We start from the raw sequence: 25,546 nt of genomic DNA on the forward strand, positions 1-25,546 counted from the left end.
AGCACTGAGGTATTGATTTATAAGGAACAGGTTTTAGATTACAGCAGGATAAGCAATACTTAAATTGAACAGCAAGTAAAAAAAAGGTATCTAAAACATTACTAGAGAGGGAAACTTGAAACACAAGGAATAGCAAAATAAAGAGTAGGCTGGAGAGCAGAACAAGCTGTATCATCAGCACCAGGAGTCCTAGGAGAGAGTGCAACACATCAGCTTGACACTAGACCTTGGTGGAGGCGATTGATTGCATCAGTGTTTTGCAGGCTGGGAAAATAAGAGAGATGAGCAACTTGCCCGAACTAGATAGTAGAACCACCAAAGTCAAGACCAAGACTATAGTCTTTATTTCCACTGGCTATAACATTGCTTTTCCTTGGGAAAGGAAATTATCTTAAAAGACACTGGCCTGACCCCCCTCCCCAAGGACACTCTGCGTGTGCTTGCCTGGAGACAGGAACACAGGCTGGGGAGATGCTGGAGGGAAACTGTTGCTGCAGTAAGTGCAGACCAAAGGGGCAGCTAAACAGAACGTGTCACTAAATCACATTTTATTTTGGAAGGGATGAAGATTAATCAAGACAGAACTAAAAGTGAGTCTTTGATAAAATGCTTAAGTGGCCACACTTGAACTGCAAATTATTTGCATCAACTAGAGGATGAAACAGTAGTTTTCTGTTATGCTGCAGGAAATAGCAGCTTGCTAAATAACTCTTTTAACTTTCCTCTGGCACCTATTGATTACATCCAATAGAAATTAAGAGTAGAAGGCAATTAAGTTCAAAATTTAATGGTGTTCTGCTCCTGTTAATTTACTGCTTGACCTGATCAATACATTACACTGGATAACAATCTATTCCAGCAAGGCTTGATTCCTCCAATGTCCCTTCCACTAGAATTATAATAATGACAAACAACTAAATTTTAAGTAAATAATACATAAAAATAATAAAATAATGTATAAAATAATTAAAAATTGGATTATTCACTGTAGTGGTGAAAACAACAGCTTAAGACTAAATTGACTTTTTCATCATAGAGCTTGGACTTTGACAAAGTGTTAGATGATAAGCTACAAGCTCAGCCTCACAGAACCCTCTGGAAATTGAAACCTCAAGCAAGTTTTAAACATCTCACACACAGAGTAGTATGAAAAAACCCTGCTTAATCTAGAGGGCAAAACTGAAGTGGGAAACTGAAGATCAATGGCAGTGAAAGAAACAATATTGTGCTGTAGTCGTTCTTTCTTGTACATAGTAGTTAAAGTCTCTAGGTGAATAAATACAGCGTAGACTTTATGCATAACAGGACCTATCAAAACCTAAAAGAAGTTCTGAGGTGATTTCTATTAGGGTGCAGGTTTATTTTGACCTTTCTCCAAAACCTTCTTAGCGCTTTTTAAACAACTAAGCCGATTTCATAAAGAAAACAGGAACACGGTGGCATTTGTCACCTTCTTTTGTTCTCAAAGGTGGCATGTGAGGAGGTGCGCAGAGGTAGGCAAGCCTCCATTTCCCATCAACCCACCTCGCAGGGGCTGCTGGTTCCCACAGTGCCACCCAAAGTGGGTGGTCTTGGGGACCACAGGGGTACTCCTGCAATCCTCTCCTTGAAGAGGACATTATTTCTTGAAGAGGACAATCCGAGTGCGTATAGTGACAAAAAGCCCAGCACGTGTCAAGCAATGGAGCATTTCTCCAGAGAGGTAACTCCTTCCAGGAGCAGGATCACCAAGTGACTCTCTCTCCCCGTGTACGTCTATGTGCACACACGCCTATGTAACTGGCTGGATTTCATCACTTTTTTTGCCAAAATTCAACATGTCAGCATAAAGTCAAAACAAAATATGATGCGGTTTTCTGAAAATATCCTCTTCGCTGATCGGCTGAATCCCTACCAGCATTCACTGTGGAGCCAGCACATCATTAATCACTATGAAACATTTTCATTTATTTTGACACCAAAGAGAAATTGGAAAGATGAGTATTTTTGGATGGAAATGGAAAGCAGGCTGTAGGAATATCTCCTTTTACCTTCAGGTTGCCTCAGAGTGAGTACAGAACAGGACCGTGTGGGTCTGCACCCTCTCTGCCCCCCATGCTGTGTGTTTTTACCTCATCCTTCACAGGTACAGTAACAGACATCTCAACAGTGAACATCTTTAATCCATTTATTTACTCCACACTTTTTTCAGGTTTCTAAGAATGAAAAACAGATTTGAAATGTTTGAGGTTATTTACTGTACCCGGTACTACTTAGCACAGCAAGTCAGCTCCCACTCTGCAGCGTAACCTCTCTTCACTCCTGTGTTGCCTACAGCCCAATTTTGATTTTTTTCTGCTACACGAAGCCTGTGCTCCTGCCCTCACCAGATATCTACCTTGTTTTGCAGCATAAACCAGTAGACTGTGGTTCCTTGTTAGCCTTTGGAGTGCGAGTATAGCCCTCTTGGTCTCTGCAAAACTCCTGGCAAGACCCTTCCAATATCTATGGTGTTGTTTTCTCAGTGAAAAAAAAAAACAAACAACCAAACAGAAACAACGCTGTAATAATTCCAGACACCTGTCATTTTTAGCTGAAAAATGTGAAGGGAAGCAGCAGCATCTACATGCTTTGACATATTGTAGTATGCCGTGAAGTGAGCAAATGCATGGGGAGACATAACCAAAACACGTTGTACAAGCAGGACAGTTCGCTAATGGAGCTGACCTGTATTCTAAAGAAAGCTGCATTTAGCAAGACCTAATATTTCAGGAGAAGCTGGCAGAACAAGCGCACGATCCGTACCCTGAGCACAGGGATACTGCAGTAAGCCTTGCCCATAATTCTGCTCCAAACCTGTGGACTCAGCAGAGCCAGTGTCACCGGTTAGGGCTGGGCTGGCCACCAAGCGCACGATCCGTACCCTGAGCACAGGGATACTGCAGTAAGCCTTGCCCATAATTCTGCTCCAAACCTGTGGACTCAGCAGAGCCAGTGTCACCGGTTAGGGCTGGGCTGGCCACTAGACAAACGACAGACGCTATTACCGCCCCCCGCTTCCCAAAGGGGGGAAAAAGAAAAGGAGTAGGGGAGAGAGACCTGTGGATTGGAAAAGAAAACCAAAACTGCTTTAATGAGAATAATAATAATATATACAAATTATTCGATAGCAAACCCAACCCCCATGATGGCAACCACGTCACCAACACCACTGATGCTGTGGGCAGAACTGGGAAGGCCCAGGCGGGGATCAGCAGCAGATGGAAAATAGATGCAGGAGCTGGATTCTGGAACAGGATTCAGGAACGTACAGATTGGGATCAAAGGCAGAATGGACAGAGTTCTCCTCGGACACTGGCCATTGAACAGGAGCAGCAAGAGAGCAAGACCCTCTTGACCCCCCGGCTTTATCCCAAATATGATGTCAGTGGGATGGAACACCTTGTTGGTCAGTTTAGGGTCACCTGTCCCATCTGCTCCTCCCTGCAGATGTGGCCTCTCACCTTCTGCGCCCCTGCCACAGCACACAGGATTTAGCAGTGACCTTGGTGGTCTTAGTCAAAAGTATAAGCCAGAGCCTTTCTGCATCCCAATCCCTGGTAGTGACTGTAAACATCAAGTGTTGTCACTTCTAGAAGCAGGCACCATCTGCAAAAATATGCCCTTACCTTCAGTCACTTAGAAGTGACTGGGCGAAAAGTAAAGTCACGGACCAGAACGAGTTCTGTTCTAGCTCAAACCAGGGCAGCCAGGAAGGGCTCTGCCTGGCCCTTTTGCTGCTTCTGAGATCTGCCAGCACTGTCAACAGCCCTGGCTACACAATTCCTCCAAGCCAATGACTATTAGACAGACACATTTGAGAAGTGAATGTAGAAAAGCAAGAGCACCACAATAAAAATACAACAAAATTCAGCAAAATACAGTTAGTGCTTCCTAAAATGGTGTGAGGTATCCACCAAACCCCATCCAGCTGATGCTCTGGTGGGGAAAATGTGGTGTAACAGGTCGCTAAGATCCAGGTGGTCCTTACAGGGTTTCTGCTAATGACACTCTCAAAATTCAAAGAACACATTTATCACTTTGCATTTTTAGTCTGGTCAGTAATAGAGACCAGAGCTTTATATCTGCTTCTTATCTCATCCTATGTAAGGCAGAAGCTAGCAAGTGCTTCGCAGTTAGCAACTGATTTGATTTAGGAATGTATTTTGCATCCAGGAACAATCTGTTAGCTGAGTGTGTGGATTACACTTTGGTTATTTTAGAGCTATTTGGTGAAAAAATTTAAAAAGGGGACAGTTTGCTCTGCAGCTACTGCGGTGACATTTCAAGCACGCACTACTGAGAGTTTATTAGCTGGGCTGAAATCCTTCAATCTAAACCACAGGCAATTTGCTCCTGTAGCACTGCTTCCTCACAGGTCATCATCTGTATGGATTAAACCTGAGACCGGGAGGTTCTTTAAAAACATGAATTGCTATTGCTATTTCTATTTGTTTAATAGTAATCCAATAATAAATGATTCTAATCCGCTTTTTCCATTCAAATGCCAGACTATCTTCCTTTACAAATACAGACAGGAAGGGGGAAAAAACCCCTAATTGAAAGAGGTTAAATGAGAAGGGCAGAACTTACAGGGATTAATATATAAAAGCACTGTCAGGCGGATCTTCTATACCAAACATGCCCATTTTAACAGCTAGGCTGTAATGGTTTTGGCATTTCTGCCCCAGACTTCCACACTGCATCATTTCCAGACTCAAGGTGGCCTTTGCACACCACCTCTACTGACCTTTGTGGACTGGCTTCCTCACCTCTGAAGACCAGCAGAAAAACACATTGTGCCCTGCTCAGGCTGCTCCTGGTAGAAGTGGCAGAGCAGCCTCACAATTTACCTTCCAGCTCCTCGGCATCTGCCCAGCCAAACCAGCCTGAAGGTGTGAATTGCCCACAGCTGCCCCCACCAGCAGCCTCCGAGGACATGGTCCCGTCAAACCAGAGCTGGATGTTCCCACGCAGGGCTCACGCCTAATCAGAGCTGCTGATTTTGGAAACTAGTACAGAGCAGTGGGAGGCTGCCAACACTAACTTCCTAAAGGTTAATACTTACAACTACATTTTGGCTGATATTTTCAGAGCTGCCTAGGGGGAATGGATGCCCAGTCCCCATTAATTTTAATAGGAACTGGGCAGGCACAGTCCTTATGAGGCTCTATTTCAGCCTATTACTGTTGGTGACATAAGGTTTGATACTGCAAGAGGCTGATTACCTGCTAGGAGCACTGGAGCTAACGCAGCTCCTATATTTTGGCTTGAAAATTGAATATGCAAAATGCATGAAGAGTATGGCTATGCTTACCGTAAATAATGAGTTTAAAATGAAAGTGGTTCACATGCAACCCAAAGCTTGTCACAAAGGAGTGTTCCTGATTATCTCCGAACTGCACTGATTCAATACAGCGTGCACTTGCAGGAAGTTTCACTAAAGCCCACTGCATGGGCTGCTACGTTTGGAGTATAAACTTCTCACCAGGTTTGTCAATTTATTCCTTTTATTAGGAAATTGTATCTGCTTTCAAAAGGTTTTCAGTGCCAATAAACAGTGACAGTAAAACACGGATGTGTTTGAATTTTAGACGTTTCAAACCCTCTTCCATTCATTTTCTTTACCAAACTTCGTGACTGCACACCATACTCCTAGACCACGTCCACTGCAATCACAGATCATTTCTGATCATAGTTTCCATCCTGCCGCATGAGCAAACTCGGCTGGGAAATCTGCAAACTCAGACTCTCACATTTTCTAGATTCCCCACTTGTGGGCACCAGGGGCCATTTGAGGAATGCCAGCCAGGCAGCAGGGCTATAATTCACTTAATTTATCTTTGCAAATGCTGGGTGTTTTTTTGCAATGACCACACCGAACTTACAAGCACTGTTTCAGAGGAGCAGTAGAAATGGATTCTGCAATAATCCCTCATTATTGCTCTTCCAGGGAAGTCCAGCACTGTCATCTCCAGCAAATAGATTAAAAAAAAAACCCTAAGTCAATACTTACAATGGAGAATTAATTGGTTCTACTGCTAAAACTGATTTATCAGTGTATTATTGAAAATAAACGGATAAAAAATAGTATCAATGTTGACCAACCAAATAATAAAAAAAAATACTGTATCAAATAAAGCCAGACTGTAAGTAAAGACTTGAAAATGGGATGAAACTTTTCCATGTATCTGCTTGTCAATTTTATCCCCCCTTCTTTTACTAATAAATACACAACACTGAGAAAATATTTTTGTTTTCAAAAATTGCATTTCAAAAACTATCACACAACCCCCCCAGACTTCACCCTTTAGTCGGTATAAAATGCAGCTGCCTGAAAACCAATGTCCTTTGTTTGTTATAAGATTATTTTTCTTTTCCCAATTGAATCAATTCTTGCTATATTAGAGACAAAACTTATACAGAGATTGTTGTGTCTCTTACACACAAAGTGATTCTTAGGAGCCTGCTCTACAGCTCTTTTTCTTGACTTACATCAGTCTGTGGTACACCCAGTGTTCCCCAGTATGCTGTGGTGTTATTTTAACAAATAATAGGAATTTCTTTGCCTTTTCTGCATGGCAAAAGACACTGGAAGTCTTCAAAACTAGCTGGCACCCCTAGTGGGAAGCTGTTGCCAACCCCCTCTAAGTGTTAGGACTGCTCTTCTAATTTCCAGCCTACATTTAATGATGGGGAGTTGGTACCTATTAAATCCTCCGCTGTTTTCTTAGCCTTTCTCCATTCCCGTGCACTGGTCTGACAGCTGATTCATTTTCCTTTGTCCTTCTCACTCAGTAGAGGCTGCCCCTTCTCCTGAACACCCAAAGCCTTTCTCCACACCGGGGCGCCTGAGTTAATTCACCTCCTTTTCTGAAGCTGACTGACAAGAACTTCACATCCGTCCCAGGAAAGGTCCTGTCTCTGTGCTACAGAGAAACACAACGCTTCTCCAGCTCTGCCACAGATTCCTCCCCAGATTCCCTGCCTGACATTCAGATGAACCAAATTCATCACAACACACGGAGAAACCAGAGAAATTAATAGCACCAGTGCTATAATGAGGCCGGGCCTTTGCTACGAGCTGAATCCCAGAGGAAACGCAACCTGTTAAAAACGATACAGATTTTCTCCTTTACTGCTTCGTTCCTGTGCTCTGGAGTTCAAAGCAGAGGCGATCCTCCTTTCCCCTGTCCTGCTCAGAGCAATAGGCGTTGGTGTCCCTGGGTAACACCCTCACCAAAGTGAATACGAGTGTTCATTACACTAATGTGCTTTGGTTTTTATTTTTCAACAGGGACTACAGGTGCTCTTCTTTTAAAATGTGTCCATCCAGTTAGCAATTTTCCAGAGGAAATTTCCAAAGGAAATTGAGTTCATTTGATATTGGCATAACTATATTATATACAACTGCATTTGATGGTATTTTGGGGCGGGGGGTAGTGGTGGTGGCGTGTCTGAAGAAAAAGGAGAGGGCATTTTGTAATAGTAAACCCAATAGAGAGAGATGTTTTCTACTCTCATTTGCGTTAATGAGAGATTTGCCATTGTCCTCAGTTAGGACAGTGTCATTTGCTTTCAATTTCATTCCTGAGTGATGGTTTGTGCTGATGTTTCACCTTGCTGTTTGTGAGTTCTGGGCACATTAGGATGATAAAAAAAATGTACTGACCATGCACATGCATCTTGAAAACTCTGCTGTATGCTTGCTGCTGAGGAACTGTAATCAAAAGGAAATGATTACACAAGACCACATATTAAAAGCAATCCATCTGCCTGCAGAATGGGTTTTATGTACTAATGACACAGGGTGAGTGCTTAAATTGTAGAGCACAGCTCCCTTCCACACCGCTGTCTTCTGCATGGGAGTTTCAAAAGGGAGAGGCAGCACTTTTTAAATATTGCTGAATTTTGCCATACTACGTCAGCACTTGTGCTTGCTTGACTTGGAGCAGTTATTAAAATAAACTGAATGGTCGATGGAAACACCGAACCCCCAAAGAGGAATAATGCTTTCTTTGAGATATTGGGGTAGTAAACCGCTTTCTAACACCTACATGGAGAGACTTGTTCCAAAATCTGCAGGCTATGTATGTGCTTCCCCAGCACAAAGTCTAAGATTTGAAATAAATCCCTCGCTTGCAAGGTACTTGCTCAATTGCTAAATGCAAGGCCATTCTGCAATGTTAGTGCATGAAAATCATCCAAAACAGGCTGCAGGGTTTGGGTCCTACAGCGGCCTGGGTGTATTCTGAGAGGAGGAACTGTAAATGTGTCGTGATCAATTTTATGGATAATCGATTCTCTGAAATCAATTAAGCACTTGTTGACTTGTCTGTCTGCAGTTGCAGCTGCCAGATTAATTCATGTTGTTCAACACCATAGACAATCTCTGCGCTAAACTAGTGACTCACTTAAACTCACTGCATCGGTAAAAGGATTCATGATGTGTATTCTTCTTACAAAGATTTGGTCACCATCTCTTTAAAATTTCGGTGTGTGGTAACTTCAGATTCTCTTCTCTTTAGAGCTATGATACCATGTAGCAGCATCTTCCATTTTTTCTTAATCTTCCACTTCTTTTATGCTCAAATCTTAATCCTACAAACCACATTCAAGCCTTGTGAACTAGCTCCACGTTTAGAAAGAGAAGGCAGCTTTGAAAGAAAAGACAAAAGGACTTTATGCTCTGCAATACTCCAATGATGTATTTTCTACACTGTATTAGAGACACCTGGAGACAGGCAGCATCTCACAGCACTGGTGCTCCGAAAACACAGTATCCGATGTAGAAAAGATGTCTGATGTGAGCTTATGCAGAATCGACCATTTAATAATATGATCTTTCCTGGCAGAGAGAAGATTATCATCGAAATTACTGCAAAGATCTGGTGTAAGGGGATACAGCACTGTTGCTAACCTGACCTTAACATTTCTTTCAGCTCCTCTTGGCCCCCAATTAGCTGAAGGCTCATTCCATATATTCCCTAAAGACTGTGAGCAAGGATTAACAGCCAGTCGCCATTCTGTTCATTTTCCTAAACTCAACAAACCGTGACCTCATTTGGCACAAACTAGCAGGTCTCCCTGGACTTCAAGAGCCAGTTTACACCAGCTGAAAATCTGTCCCTGGGTGCCAAACCGCCTTCCGAATGCGTGTTGAGTGTTGTCTTTGGACTGTGTAAGTGTGCTTTGTCGTGCAAGGCACAGATAAACAGTGCTTGTTTAAAGGCAAGGTGTGAAGGTTTAAAGCTTTTACTCCTGAGGCACCACACGTCCTGTACCAGCTGGCAACGTCACTCCACGCAGATACAGTCAGTGGTAGCAAAGGTCTTTCGCTGCCTTGCTGCAGCCATACAGGGCAGGTACAGACCAGGCTCCATACCTTGCGGTGACTGTGATGGATACAAACACATCAAGTGTCTCACACACGATTCCCTCCTAGATATCCAGATCTTACTCTTCTGAGCTACTTCTGTGTTACCCCCAAAGCAAAGCTTTTTGGCTCTGACACACTGCTGCTCACCCTGGCTTTGTGATCTCTTCCTGCACAGGCCTTTCCCATCTAGTTCCTGACGTTTGGAAATCTCTCCCTCAGCACTGCTGGATGCTGGCTTGCTCTGAGAGGAGCCTCCCTTAGCATTGCTGAAGCTTTTTTTTTTGCCCTGTATTAACCATCTGTAGATTAGCAGATAGGTCGCAGAGCGCTAGTGCTCTTCTTCTGGGTGATCTGTGCTCACTGAGGTAGATCTGTGTATGCAAGAGCTGTGAAAAACCCTTCTCTTGATTGTTCTCCATGCTTGCTAGGCAGTATGCCCAGTCCTTATGCCACCTGAACTTACAGGGCTTGCCTGCATGGTCCCGTCTCTGGCTTCACCCCTGCAAGGGAATTTTCTCCGGGCTGTCTTTTCCCATTCAGCTTGTGCTTCTTTTTCCCTGGCATGCCGGCATGGCTGCCTGCCCTCTGCGCCTGCGCTCCCTGTCTCCAAACCCTCTTACCAGGCTCTTTCCAGTGCTGTGATTAACGCTTAATGCTACCTATAAGCGGAGAAAACTCCTACTGTTTTTTCCATTTAGCCTCCAGCAGGTTTATTGCAAGAATTTCAGATAAAGGTTACTTCCCTCTGTACCGAGGTGAAGTAATTATATGTTCCTGTGTGTCTTCACCCTGCTACGCGGCCGTGCCGTTCTCTAATTTCACCATAAGGCTGCTGTTTGTGCACCTTGATTGGCCACGAGGGCTCTGCTCCCTCCGTGTCGGCACTGAAACCTGTCAGGTGGAGCCTGGAAAAATGACCACCCCTCACTGCAGATGGAGATAGTGCCATGACTTATGGCTTTTTTCCCCTCCTAAGGAGAAAAAGAAAACGTTTTTCCTGTGGAAATTGGGGTTTAAGTGAGCTCTCTGCACTTCATCAGGGGTGGATTAGTCAGCTCTTCTATGGGCTTGATATTAAAAAAGGTGGTTGCTTTGCTACGCAGGAAACCGCAATGTCAATTGGAAAAGAAAGAAATATAAGACACAGGTAGGGAGACAAATTATAGCTGAGATGAAGATGTGCTCACATAAACTCACAGTCAGACGATCTCATTAGCTGCACCATCTTCACACCAGAAAGACACGATCATCCGTCTCCCTAATGCCTGGCCGATGTTTGCATGCGGCACAGACAGGCAGCCCTTGCCGAGAGACGGCGATCGCCCCACTCGGCAGCCCTCGCTGCGGGCGTTGGCTCAGGGTGGCGGCAAATTTGACCCTCGAATATGCTCCGCTGTGTACCTCGATCACCGGAAACCTTACAAACGTGTCGCAACAGCGCTGGGTGCCACCCATGGCAGGAAGACTCTGCAGCACGTGCAGAGATATGTATTTATACACACACGTATGTAAGGTCGCACATATTCTTGTTCGGGGAAAAGCATGGCCTCTCTGCTCTTCCCAGGTTGCTCACTGATGGTCTGGGTTCAGGAGACGCTGCTGTGCTCTGACACAAAAGCTCACCCACCACCAGCAGGGTCAGGCACATGCCAACCCTCTGCTCCGTTCAGCCTCTCCCTGGCAGATTAGTAAGCAAACTGGTAATGAGAGCTGCTGTGCCTCGGTAAATGAGCTAATTACTCTGCGTCGTCACTGCCGGGTTTGCTTTTGCTCCCCCTGAAGTCAGCACCTCTCAGGATTTGGCTGCAGTTTCAGGGTGGCTGCAAGGGCATTTCAAGAAGACGAGTTTCTGGACAAAAGCAAAGTCTTAAAATATTCCAGTGCACTGTTAGGCTTCTCTCTCTCTTTGTCCTTTGTTAATAGTGCACGTGAAGTGAATTTTTTTTTTTAACTTACTAAATGGGTGTCAGTGGGGAACAGATACATTTTTTTCTTCCTTTCAAATGAAGTCATCTGAATTCACCAAATAAAAAAAAAAATCAAAACCAAAACAACAAGTCTCCTGCTCACTTCCAGTGATACTGTGGAAGGACAGAGCTATAGATTTTCCCAGGAGTGTGGAATAATTCACCAAGCCTGCTCGTTATTCACACAGACAGTGCATTAATAATACGGGACCCTGAGATCTCTTCTTATCTAGGCTGAAGCACAGCTAGAGGGATGAGAAGCTGACTCCTTGGATTTTAAAAAGCATTTTTCCCCCCTTTCTTCAAGAAATAAGAATTGATTGAAAGTATTTTCACAGAGTGGGAAAAAAAAGGCTTTCTGGTGATACCACCTAAGTACACATTAGATAAATAGAAAACTATTGGCTTTGTGACTGTGAACCTTTTTCACTTTATGTAAGTGCTGATAGACACAGGATTATATCTAACAAAGCATTTACTAAGGACCTGACCCAAAGTCAATAGGAGTCTTTCATTTGACTCTGTAGGACTGAAATCCTGCACTCCAGGGAGAGCCGAGAAGTTTCTGTATTGCCTGTGCCCATCTCAGCTGGTGCGAGCTGGGGCAGCATGGGGGCTGAGGGAAGATGCAGGGGCTGAGCACCAGCTCAGGGACTCCCGAGGGGATACGCTGCACCGCTGTGTTGCAGGAATACTGTGCTCTTGAATTATGAATGCTCACTTTACAGTAGGCATCATACTCATAATTTAAAAAATAAAATAAATTAGCTCATGTCAACAGCACTTACTGTCCACCCAAGGAGTGACATACCAAGTACGACCTTTTCATTTGCAGATCCTGGCTGAGAGAAAGGAGACCAAACGCCAGGAAAGGGAACATGTGTTGGTGAAAGCTGTCCTCTCTCTGCTCCCACTATTGCACATGGGAACATAAGGATGAGCAGTACCCGCCATCCAGTAGCGTGACTGGAGAGTTGTGAAGTGCTGGCCCAGAGAGGCATTAAAAGTCACAGTGCTCCCAGTGGTCATTAAGACTTGTGTTTAGGTTGTTAATGCTGTCCTGATGAAGGCTGTATAAATTCACAGGGCCGCATGGTGGCTAGTGATGGATAATCCTCAAACTAATAGAAATCTGAAGTATGTACATGCACGTTAATATTTCATATATTACGGAATGATTTGAAACGTGATGTGATCCAAAGCCGGTCTGGGAGAAAGGGAAATACTGGATTAATTTCGTTTTATTGTTCTGTATCAGTGAGTTATTTCCTTTTCTGCTGATGCATGACTGGTATAAAATAGGACGACAACAGACCATGGAGAGTTAAAACACTAGTCCTGCTGCCTGAGAGCTAATGCTTCAAATCCTGTGTTGCAGACAACATAGAATCGGATCACCTCCGATCTCTGCAGAGACCTTTCTTACAGGGATAATTTAGAGGAAGAGATGCTGCATAGCATTTTAGTAGCACCTTCCTTTTTCCTCATTGGTTTTGCCCAGTGTTAAAACCACCTCATCTCCTAAAAGCAACGTGCACAACCTGCATGAAAGTCCCTTTGTGACTGATTTCAAAAGCCAGTGCAGGTGCTTTTCTGTTGTTCCATACTCTGTGGTTCAACAGATTTCACAGAAAATTGTGCAGGAAATATTGAGATTACCTATGAAAGAGTTTTTAAAAAGGACTGAAAAAAGGATTCAAGAAAAGAGAACGGAAAAATTCAAGCACTAAAAAAATGTGTCTGAGAGCATCATTGACTGTAACACAATAAACTTCAGTATAGATGAACAAATTATGTATTATTCAAAGGCCTCAAAGAACACACGGACATAACCACCTACTGACTGTACAGAATGGCACAATACCACTGAAAATTATACGCTACAATGCACATTATTCACAGCATAAAAGTGACATTATTAAAATTATAAATATCTTGTATTCCTATTATATTTTTACAGCAATCATATGAGGTATTAGAACTGAGAGAACATTAGCAGAGCTTTTCTGTTAATATTTACTCAGAACCCCAAGGGCTCATTCAGCCTTGGCTCCCATCTCCTTCACACGGGTGATCTGTGACCAGTCCTGTTTACTGATATCATGGAAGGAATGTGAGCAAAGTGCAGTGGAATGTAAAAGTGTGCATCCTTAGAGGGAATGGGAAACTTCCAAAGGAGAATTCTCTTTCAACGAGAGTGTAGAAAAGGTGTAGACTCCCATGGCCAATCAAACATCCATGTTGTTTAGACTAAAATAAGCCGCTTAAGAAAACCCAAAAAAACTTAAAAAAAAAAAAAAGTGGCCACAAGACTGTTTTGCTAATAGAAGCAACCAAAGAAAACTGCAAGTTATGTGTGGACAAGACATGAAGAGTAACAACAATAACAAAAAAAGGACATAATTGTGTTGATCAGTTCACTGCTGCACTTGCTCATTGCTCTCTAGCTCACACAGCCAACTTTATTCATGCCTCAGAAGAAAATCTTAGGATACTTATCAATTTTGCATGAAGATTAGGTCAATAAAGAATGAGAGGTGGACATGACAATCCTGACACAAATATGACAGCGTACATTTACATTTGATACAGTTGTCATGACAGTGCTATTTTGAAGTTTTGATGTCACGATCTGGTAGAACCGCCAAACCTGGAACAGTCTGAAGCCATTTATCAGAGTAGAAAAATTGCACTAACCATGCGGCAGCTGGCAAGGGGACAAAACCCAGCTCTTTGTTCTGACACCTGAGTGCCCTCGTAGGCTCACAGAGCCTATTGCAGGAGGAGGAGAATTCATGGGCTTCTGAAACTAGGCAGACAATCTGTTTGTAGGCACAGTGGAGGGGGAAGGTGCGAATTGAGAAGCTTGGCTAAGAAATGCTTGCAGAAATAGCCTGCACGTCATACAAATAGTGCCTGCAGTAATAGGAAGGTGAGAGAGAGCAGCTCCATCAAAGCAGGAGGCTAGAGGGGTCTGCACACCAGTCTGAGCTGCCAGTTCAAGCCTTTCAGGCCCCATCCATCCCTGAAGTGTGTGGGCAGGACGGTAGGTCGGGACTTGCTCAGGTACCTTCGGACAGCCAATGCACACACCACGTCCAACAGCATTGCTGTGGAGAAGGGTAGGAACACTCTACAGGTCCCCTGGAGGAAGAGAGTAGGGACTCCCTGGACATGTGCAATACTGCTTTCCCCAGAAAAAGAGACCTTCTCGAGCTGCTGTAGTACAAATGAAGTAGATCTGCGTGGGACTCTATAGTTGGGCAAATGGAGAAAATAACAACAGCCATGATGGAGAGCTGATGCCATGGTATGTGCTACTGCCAAGTGGCACACAAGATATACGATATGGAAGGGAGCATTCAAAACCATACTACCAAAAAAGAAAAAAAAAAAAAGACACTGAAGTAGAGAGAATCATGAAAGTAAATGTGCAGCGGAAGAGCCAAAGAGACAGAAATCAGCATTTCTGTTTCACAAGGAGGTTTGACTTTTGTTTTGCTCTCACTGTTGCTACTACATAATTCATTGGTGACTGAGGCAGGCTTTAGGACAGTGTCTACTGAATGAGCGGCAAGGAATAATTTATAACGTCTGAGGCAGCCACAGCCTGGCCTCACTACGCTTTTTAAAGATGTGGCCCCAAAGAAAAAGTTTGCTGGACTTGGCAAGGAGTGATGCTTGGGAACATGCAGCAACTTCCTGTCCTTCATAGTGCTAATAACATGCACTCAGCCTGAATTTCAGCTCTTTCGGGAGGAGGATTGCATATGTGACCCCTATGTTCTATGAGGACATAGAACATTGATTCTTTTCCCCTTAAGTCACAGTTTGGCCAAGCTAGAAACAGGGCAAGACTGAGGTTCAGCTTAGTTTTATCACACATTGCTAAAGGACCATCAGGTTGAGATCCATTGAGGTTAATAATCAACCACAGATCAAACTTCTAATCAAACACATGTCCCAGTCACCTCTCAAAGGTGATCAGTCTCTCTGGGTGTGAGGATAATGTTCCGCCTGAACACCCAGGGACTTTAACTAACGGACCCAAGCAATCTTTCTAAGTGACAGATTATGGCTTGAAATCACATACGGTGTAAAACCCAGTGTGAGATTAGATAGTCTTAATCCTTTCAATATGGTAGGTAAAGAAGGTAAAAAATTGCAGATGACTGTTTGAAATGTCCTCATGCACAAACAAAACAGCAAATCCCCAAACTTTCTGTGAGCTAAAGTACTGATGCCAATGGGACTCCCAGGGAAGTTTGGGGAGTTTGCCTTAGCAAGAACAGAACCAACGGGTCAAAGTTTTGACTTAAAACAGGTTAGTACGTCAAAAGTCACAAAGCAGAGCCTGGGATAAAACAAAGGCCAAAGAAAATGCCCCTTCTATTAATTTTTACGAGCAGCATGTTGGGCTTTTGAACCGTTCACCAGCCATCTACAAAAGAAGCTACGGGCTGACTACAGCAACTGAACTTGAAAGGGGAAGACATTCCTTTGTAGTTCCTGTCTGCTGGCTTTGAAGTCACTGAAAGTCTTACCAGTGACTTCAATGGGACTGGCTTTGCACTTTTATATGAGCCATTGTTTCATCCTTACTCCTTTCAAAATTCCAGACAATAACATTTCTTTTTATTGTAATCCTGACAGAGCAATTAGGCTCCAGTCCACACCTGCACCTGACTTTTTCTGAACACAGCACTCTTTGAGCTTCTCTTCTCTGAACAGAATTAGGAGATCGGAATTAATGGTGCCTCTGCCTATCTGGTCCCTCTGTTTTTCATGACCTGCTGAAGAACATGAAACTTTTCAAGGCTAGTACAGTTGATCTTTGTTAAGCCCAGCTGAAGGTTTCACATATGGTTTTATGAGTGTGCTTAACAGAAACAGAAAAGCTTCTTTTTATCAGGATAATTAAGCAGTAGCAGAATGACAGAAGGTGGATTAAAGCATAGTCATTCACAGATGCATCCAGAGCACCCTCTTAGTCACGAGTTCAGAGGCCGAATCAGACTCCCAGTCTAACAAGCTATGAAATACTGCCTCATAATTTAAAAATTTGGAAGAGTTTTTGAAATAATAAAAAAAAATTCCCCACACCACAAATATTTGCTGAGAAAACATGATGTTCTCAAACCTCCAAAGCACCCTTCCTCTCTCATCTTTTTGGTGTTGAATGTGCAAGCCTCAGAGCTTTGTCTACACAATCTTCCAGTCCACAACACCCACCGTCCATCCTGTCTAACCTGGGGCTACAACTGGAGCAGCCCTTGTTACTGCCTTTTGCAGCAAGTGATTGAAGAAAAGCACCCAGAAGAAACCATTTTTCCTGACATTTGCCTGTACAGCTGCCCCCTCTCACTCACTTGAGGAGAAGCTGAATGTCAAACAACAGACTCGAAGAAACGTGGGGATGCTTCCAAAAGCTGCAGCTACCGCCAGCCCCCATCACGGGAAGAATGAGGAGAGCCCAGGGCAGAGCCCGCCGCTACACTACCAAAACAACGCCATGCTTCTCGAAGCACCTTCGGGCTGTGGGGTGGTATAAAGAACAGCACCAGGAGTTTACCATAAAGCACAGCGAGGAGTTTTTGTGAGATATCTGTGTTTCACAAAGCTGCTGCACGGAGGCATTCTGCAACACGGAGCAGCTTGTTGGGGAAGGGTAACTAATGGGATTAGTACCATTTACTCCCCGTCTTCTTAGGAGATCTGTATTCTGCTAAGCACTTCCAAGCCTCAGCTCTCTCCCTGGCTGCTGCACAGTTTCACCCTGCAGCAGCATCAGGGGAGCCCCAGAGAGGAATACACGCTGTGGAGCAGGTCTGATGTGAAACCCAGACACAATAACATGGTGTTTTTCCTTCAGCGAAAAATTCTCCGTAACAAGAAACAGCAGCAGTGATTTCTAAAGACAGAGACTTTTCCCTGGCTCTCCACAATGTTTGTTACAGGACAAGACCACAGGATTGACTGAATTTTTGCCACTGACTTTTCAAATGGTTAATTAAATCAAAATGAATGGCTGTTGTCCTTTGAAATATTTAGGGATCAAAACTGATGTGGTACCAGTGGGGCCCAGTGATGCAAAGGATAATTTTGTCCAGTTATTTATTAAAGGGCTTGATCCTGCCGCAGAATCTGTTACACTTACCGAAATGCCTGCCCTGAATGTTATACTCTCATTTTTTGAGTAAATCTTATTGTGACCCATGTGCACAGAACCATGGACTAAAGGAGCGGGCACGGTGGTGTAACCGCATGCTTATCCTCATAGGTTATTCCGATTTATTAGAGAACACAACAAAGCTCCTACACATAATGTATAGATTCAAAACTATTTACACAAACAAAAACACATATACAGGAGGAGCTACTTGCCGTCGACACAGGAAGGTCTGTTTCTTGTAGTCCCAGCCACTTTCCCAGGTAGACAGGAGCATTTTACTGTTTGTGATCTTTCCTCAATTCGATTCTTATTACAGCATCTGTGTGCTGCTATGACTTCACACGTTCCTCCTTCTGGCAAAAAAAAAGAGAAAAGAAAAAAAAAGAGAAAAACAGAATATTGACACTCTGATTAGGAAGAGCAGCAGTGGCTAATCAAAGCACCCAGGCGTGCTCCTGTCTGTGACTCTCCGCGGCTTCTGTACAGGTGGGATTACAGCGTTATTTCTCCATTAAGCTCCTGACTAAGCCGGGTGCTGCTATACTTCAGTTTTAATACGAAATGCAGATAAATGTCCCACTGCAGTAGATAGAGCTTGCCTGTCTTATATTAGAAGCTTCTCTGACACCAGCAGAATTTTGGCTTAAAAATGATTGTGTCGGGGACTGGGCCTGAAGAAAGGTAGGTAATGTACTACAGCAAACGTGCAACAGCTGTTGGCATATTTTATACCTGTAATATTGAAGGCCTCTTCCCCCAAATACTCTCTCATACAAGGACAGGGGCTAAGGGAATCCATCTAGAAATATGCTTTTTCTCCAAATATTTGATTCTATGCCAGTAGTCAGCCCTTAGCAGATGACAATCAGCCTCTACAAATTACAGGATGGTTCAACAGCACTTCCCTTTGCTACCCCATTTACTCAATTGTCAGTTTTAAGGGCAGGAAACATTCCCATTGTGTGCAAAATCACCAGGCTTAATTTTTCCTCTTCCCTAATTGTTCTTTATGAACATTTGCAATAGTTGGATTAAGTGGAGAACACAAAGGAGTGATAGACAGCTAGACTTAGGGCTTAAGGTTTGTGAGTACTTGATGTTTGCAGCATTTGCTATGCACTGAGATGAAGCATCCAGAGTATTTTGTACGGTATATACATCAAGAGTATTCTGTACAGTATATACATCAAGAGTATTATCCCGTTCACCTTAGCAGTGCGGTGCAAGGAGATGAGACACCACAGTGGGCTAAAGCACTGCCCAAGTAATTTCTCAGTGCCTCGGTTCAGATCGTATTCAGATCGTAATCACCAAGTATTGAATAGTGCCAGCCTATTCCTCACAGCTATTTGGCTACTTCATGAAATTGTGGCATAAATTTGGCAGGATTTGTTTCAACTTAGCACACAATGTCGTGCGTAGCCCACTGAAGAGCAGGGTGTGTGAGAAGGTTTCTAGGGCTGCTAGAAAGGCATTACTACTTCATGCCACTATGAAATGCTAATTGCACATTGCTTTTACTATAGCACAAAACATGTTATACCCGTCCTTGGCTTTCACTCGTTCCTTTGAGCGTGTTGGAACACTACATTTACCCCGCAGCCAGGAAGGAGAAAAGCAGCGTGGAGATGCTGATCCACATCTGGCTGTGAACAAGGGATTTTGGAAGAGCTCTGGGAGTCCAGTGGCATCTCCCTGCTCAGGAGCGAGTTCTGTTACCTGGTGATTCTACAGATGTGACGTTTCTGTAGTGAAGCACTGGGATAGGTGGCCAGGGAGGCGTTTCCCGTGGCTATAGATCAAGGTCACATGTGGCGTGTCATAAGGTGTACCTGAAGAATTAAGTGGTGCAACAACTACCAATGGAAACGGACTCCACAAAATGTGGAAATGTTTTAAAACACTAAATTTTTAAACCATTGACCTTCAAGGGTGAGTTGGGGAATGAAAGTCTGTGAATGTCCATTAGGGTAAATGAGCTTACGTTGCATGGTCATGGGGTTAAGCACTGACGAGTTTGCAAGCAGGAGACAAGACAAACTGCAGTAAATATTTAACTCATCTGGAGAGAAATGGTGTGTCATGTATTAGTTATTAGGTGCACTTGGCCTGCTGACACAAGCTCTTTGAAAGCCAATAGGTGCCACAGAAGAGAGATCCCCACAATTCAGAAAGCCATCACCTGACTGTCTTTTAAGTGTCTCTTAGGAGTAAGAGGAATTGTGACAATCTACTCAGCCCCAAATGCTTGGATTTTTCTGTGAAGTGATTCTTCAGATAAACTCCCTGTTCCCCCATCCAAATAATACTGAAAGTAATGAAAACATTCTCATTGGTTTAATTCATCTTATGGTCATGCCCTAAGAGAAGAAAGATTTGTGGTGTTATTGATTGCAACCTCAACAATAAAGATAATGTACGTGGTAATAAGCATTTCTAATTTTAGACTACATAAACTCTGCATTAAGTATCTGTGAATAAGCTAAATGCTTAATTTTCTCTATTAATTTGCTGTACGTGTACTAATAACCACATGAACTAGTCTTGCTTATTTGGTTATCTATTAAAAACAATGAGTTGTGTTGGATGAGCTTTATAACAACTGTTTTGTGGAAGCTCAAGTTGCTGCTGCAATAATTTAACTCTAAGTGTAGAGTTGTTTAGGAGTGGCAAAATAAAATGAAATGATAAAAGCAATGAAAAAACAATTTCTTTTTTTACCACCAGACAGTTAAGCACATTAATTGGAACTTTTATGTGCATGGACTATAACCATAATACAAATATTAATAACAATAATAAAAAGACCCTTTCCAGTGGTGACACAGAAGAAAAAACCTTCTAATGCGGAGAAAGTTCTGCTTGTTCCACGCCCTGTTTTCCTAGAAAATTTGTTATGTGGGATCAGATTTTTCCCATGACATGTTTAGCCAACAAATGGCTACTGATTGCGTTGCATGCCACGTGTTTTGCTGGTACCAGCCACGTGTCTGTGTTAGACTTTTTAAAAGCCATACACAAAAAGGGAATAAATAGAGGTACCCAGCCGAATACTCAATAGCCAACAATCAAGCCCACTCTTGATTATGTTATTCATAGAAATATATATATCACAAACATACTGGAGGGGAGTGGGGGGTGGAAAGGAGAGGTTCATCTTAAATATCTATTTCAGCTGTACAAACGAGGAAACAAGTTAGAGTAGGGAGAGGAACATGAGTCAGTCTTCGGTTTCCACCAGAACAATGTTAACATGTTCGGATGTATGTGAAGAGCCTTTTTATTCTGCGATTTTAATTTTTTATTTCTAACCTTTTTTTTTTTTTTTTAGGAGGAGTCAGGGGAGAGCTCCAAGAAATGCTGTAATACCAGTATCTGAGGAGCTCTGCTCCTGAGCCAGAGATTTTTTTCTCTCAGTTGTTCTTCTAGATTATGGGAAGACCTGGCAAGACGTTACACTGCTGGAAGTCCTGAAAAATGTGAATTATTGACCTGATAGGCTGTGACTGCAGCAAAAGTTTGAATTCCTGTTATAAAGAACAGAAATGTCTTTTTTCTTTTTTCGAATTTTATGGTCTATTGAGCTGAGGTAGCTTGTGGCTTTGTTTCCACAATAACAGCCTCATCCAACTCATTCAAGCCAAGAGGGCATTTGTCGTTGATCTTAAAAAGAGAGGAAAGGCCCTAAAATCCTCTAAGTAAGTGTCTTTTGAACATTTTGTTGACAGTTACATTTCATGAAGTGGCTACTTTATCCACCTGGCAAGAAAAAATGCTTATGTTTCCTTAATTCCCTTCTGCCTCAAGAAAATCAGAAAAAGGTTTGAAATGGAGTAGGAACATGTAAATCAGGAGTAGCTTTGCTATTCTTCTAGAAGCTTCAGAGATGAATGAAAATGTCCTCAATGACTTGACTTATATCCTCTTCAACCACCCATTAGCAGGACTAGTAAGAATAGCCGATCCCTTCTGAGCACTCAGTTCACAGGATGCCCTCAGTGTTGCGTGAAGGAGATGTGATGCCCACCAGGCAGGAGGGACAGCACCGCCTGCTGGGAAAGATTCTGGGCTGTTGAAGATGGCAACAAACTGTGGTATTACAACTCTGCTCGTATTTCCTAGCCTTCTGGAAGCCTTTGTTCTGCTTTGGCTTAAATTACAAAACTGTAGAATTTATACAGCATTCTCACTGTAGAACAGGGACGACCGTTTGTTACTCCTGCAAATGGTGTAACTCTACTTGTAGGATGCTAAACTCCCGAAACCACGTTCATTTTTGTCTCTGTTACAAAGCCACCCCGAGTTTACACACCGCAGAGTGAAATATTTTATCATAAGCAGGAGCCTACTGTGGGCGGCTGTGATTTAAAATATCAAATCACCTATAGGGTGTGAGTGCATGCCTGGCAGAAGCCAAACAACCACCTTCTAGTCATCTCTGGTTTTAATATCTCTAGCTGAGAGGTAACAATAAAAGTGTATTTTGCACTTCAAAATTATAACTCGCCTCTGTATTCTAGCCAAGCCTGAACGTATCAGTAAACAAACATAAAAAAGGCAAACAGCAGTACTGATTTGTGTTTTACATTGTGGAAGTCATTAACTGTGACTCAGGTAGCAAAACTTATACGTTCGCTCTTTGACAGTGATGACAATTTAATAGTATTTGACTCTGCTGAGTTACACGGAGCATCCTGCAGCAATGAGAGAGGTTGTTTATCAAAATGATAAACATGTTTTCATTTCCTCCTTGGCTGCATGTATGTGATCAGAAGTCTAAGGCCATCAAGAATTCACTTATTCTGGCCACCAGGCAGACATTAAGCTATTCAGGACCATCTGTGCTTGAAATGAGTCCCACTTAATGGACCTTCCTAGGGCAGGTCACTCATAATGAATGCATGCGTGCATGAATGCATGAGCAAAGCACCGCTTAGGTGAGACTTCTTGGGTTGTTTGGCAGAGGCACAGACGGTTGATAGATAAGATAATGCCTTTCTTTTTTGGGGTCATACGCCCGGTGATTTTAGAATTCAGCTCCTCTGTTACATTTGCTTCTATCTCATTGTCAATGCACCGCACAACCTAATCCAGTTGAAGGTTGTTGTAAGAACTTGTTCTTGTTACTTACAAAAAAAAAAAATAGCAATGCCCAAACAACTTCATAGGCTTTGCTGGTCAAGTTCTTCTGTCTGTTACACCGTAAGCATCCACCGTGGGAATAGGAGCAAAGGAAATCATATGGACCAATTTTATCAACGTTTCCCGACAGTTCATTAGAACCGTTACTGGGTTCGATAGGCCTATTCATTTACACCGCTTCAGCTAGGCAGTCTGTGTTCCAGTGTTATTGTCCTGTTTGCTGCTAGACCTAGGAGTGCAGAGCAAACTTTAAACTGAACTAAAGTTCTTTAAACTTCAAGCAAATGTTTAACAACATGACGCTAAAATTTCTTCAGACGCTTGAAGACTTTCTGGAAAAGTGCCTACGGAAAGGAATGGGTAAAAAAGCTTTGCCCCCTTGCCACCTCACATCTTTATACAAACATCCTAGAGAAAGGAAAGGCAACCCTGTGACAGCCCTTTTTACTCGCTAAAAAGACTTCAGATTTGGGGGCTGCAGTTTGAAGAATTCGCAGTTTGAATTAAGCTTTGGAAACTTCCCAGGTGTAATTAATACATTCATAAGCTTTAATCAAAATGTTTATGCCAGCTAATGTGCCAGAACTACAGACCGCGCTGCGCTCAGGGGAAAATACTATGCTATACTTTACGAAATAATAGGCCACTACTATATTACTTAGAAAATAATATTTTTACTTCTGACAGGAATATATAGCAGATGAAAAAACAAAGTCCCATGCTACTCCACGAGCCACCTGGAAAGCGAACAAATAAAAGACTCCTCATAGCCACAGTGCAACTACATTCCAGTTTTTGTCTTATGTATAATCCACTGACACTCCGTATCTGCTCCAGAAGGAAAAGGACGGAGCTTACAGGATGCATTTCTGCACACAGAGAGTGACAGCGGCTGCAGAGCAATCTGTCACGGCTTAGGGTTTTTACTCATTTTTACCAGGTCAAGGCTAACAGCACTTCAGCTGCCAGGGAGCCATCAGTTCCAAGGAAGTGACAAACCACAAACGTCAAATAACACAACGGTATGATCAAAAAACGGACCCAAGTATAAAAATTAATCATTAAGCCATATTTAATGCTTTCCTATGATGATAACTGATACAAATAGATGAACGGTCTACTCATTACATACGGAGCTACAGTAACCGTGGGAATTTGTAATGCACCACACACGCTCTGCAGGCCTCCAGGTTATATACTGGATGATTTGCCCAGTGGATCAGAACAGACTACAGTGGTCTGTTTCCTAAATCTATATTTATACTTCCATTAGTATTCAGTATTTTCATTGTTCATGATGTGGGATATATATTATTTTCAGTTTGGGATGAGTCTATGCAACAGCAGCAAGTTAAGGGGTTCCCGCTGTGGGTTGGGATATTATTTTCTCAGATGTTGTTGCTATGAAAGTGTTCTGGAGACACAGGATACCTTCTCTAAAGAAAATGCTGTATGGGTACAAAAGAGCAGGACAAGTAGTGTCACGAGGCATGTCACTAGAGAAATTTTTTCTTTTCCTGTGCATTTGCACCTTGTGGTTGATTTCAAACTCCTATGAAGCTTCTTCTGATGTCTAGGTCACTTAAAAGAGTACTCATGGAGGTCACAGCTCAGCTGAGAGCCCACAGGACTCTTTCCTGGTGGGTGGCACAATACTCCTGTTCGGTTTAGGCCCCAATTCCTGCATCACTGATACAACAACCCTATTTCGAGTAAGGTCAATTATGTTACGGTCTTGGTTTGTGTTGACCTATTGCACACAAGGTCAGAGTCTGGAGAAGAACTGCTGAACAAAGCAGATCGGCTACAGCTGGAAATTCACGTCATACTAATCCAAATTTTTGATAGATAATGGAGTCAGAATTCATAAGCTAAGAGGAGCAATATGTACTCAGCACAGGCACCTCATCTCTGCTTATTTCTGGTGCTATAAGCTAATTTTCTGAGTTGTTTCAACATAAAAGGCCATTTTCATGAAATCAAACTTTTCTATAAAAATCCGTAACAAAATAATTTCTAGAGGAAAAGAATATATTTAAAATATTTCGTTCAGTGGCATGTTAATATTTCATTTGAATACTTTTTTTTTCATTTGTATTTTATTTCTCATTCAGTATAATAGGGGGAGCAGGGATATGCAAAACTCTAATTAGCACATGCATTTGTAGTCTTTTACAATTTTCTGCCAATGCTCTCTGCCATTAGCCACAAGAGACTTTTTATCTGAGAGATTTACAGCTTCTTATACCCAGAATAGACTCTGATCCTCAAGAACTGGTTTATTAGCAGAAATTGAAAATAAGTATTTTTGTAAAGAAGAAATGTTACGGATTCTACTCTTGAATTCAGAAAGAAAACCCAGAGCACACCAGTGCATGAGATGTGGGTGGATCTAGGGCAGGCTTACGGATTTCCACATCAAACCAACATACACGCTAGAGAATAGGTCTTTCTGCTAAAGAGCCTTGCAAATTGATCTCCTGAGAAATTTGCACAGGACCTTATTCTTATGCATGTTTTAAAAAAGAAATATCTCTTAAAGATGAATCAAAGGGAAAATGGTATCCAGAAAAACAAGGCAGCCTTCCAGCAGCTACCTGCCTCTGGCACATTGCATCTCAAATGGCAGAGCAACAACCAGCGCTGGCTGAAGGATTCAGGGGGACAACAGGGCAAGAGTGGCTGGAGAGGAATGCTGATGAGGAACTTGATTCAGGTGGTGTTGAAGTGAGTTATGGGTAGTGTTAATTATGATTTGGCATGCGTGAGCACAGTATACACTGTACCAACACTGGCACCAAAATAACAGAGATGGTGAGAAAATCCTGCCGATTGGGTGTTGCGTGCTGTCCCCGACAGGCAGCAGAG

General features: G+C 42.7%; 1 protein-coding gene across 1 annotated transcript in view; it reads right to left on the reverse strand.

Moving 5' to 3' along the window:
• The window catches only part of FAM19A1 (family with sequence similarity 19 (chemokine (C-C motif)-like), member A1), a gene marked incomplete at its 5' end in the record, with an annotated part of 45,594 nt that extends 27,705 nt beyond the window's left edge, over positions 1-17,889 (reverse strand). The window contains one exon of the mRNA XM_010134200.1: positions 17,749-17,889. Within this exon, the coding sequence (XP_010132502.1) occupies positions 17,749-17,889 (141 nt within the window). The remainder of the gene's footprint in view (positions 1-17,748) is intronic.
• Between the last annotated feature and the right edge of the window lie 7,657 nt (positions 17,890-25,546).

This window comes from Buceros rhinoceros, unplaced genomic scaffold (assembly GCF_000710305.1).
Source record: "Buceros rhinoceros silvestris isolate BGI_N320 unplaced genomic scaffold, ASM71030v1 scaffold13894, whole genome shotgun sequence".
Lineage (NCBI taxonomy): Eukaryota > Metazoa > Chordata > Aves > Bucerotiformes > Bucerotidae > Buceros > Buceros rhinoceros.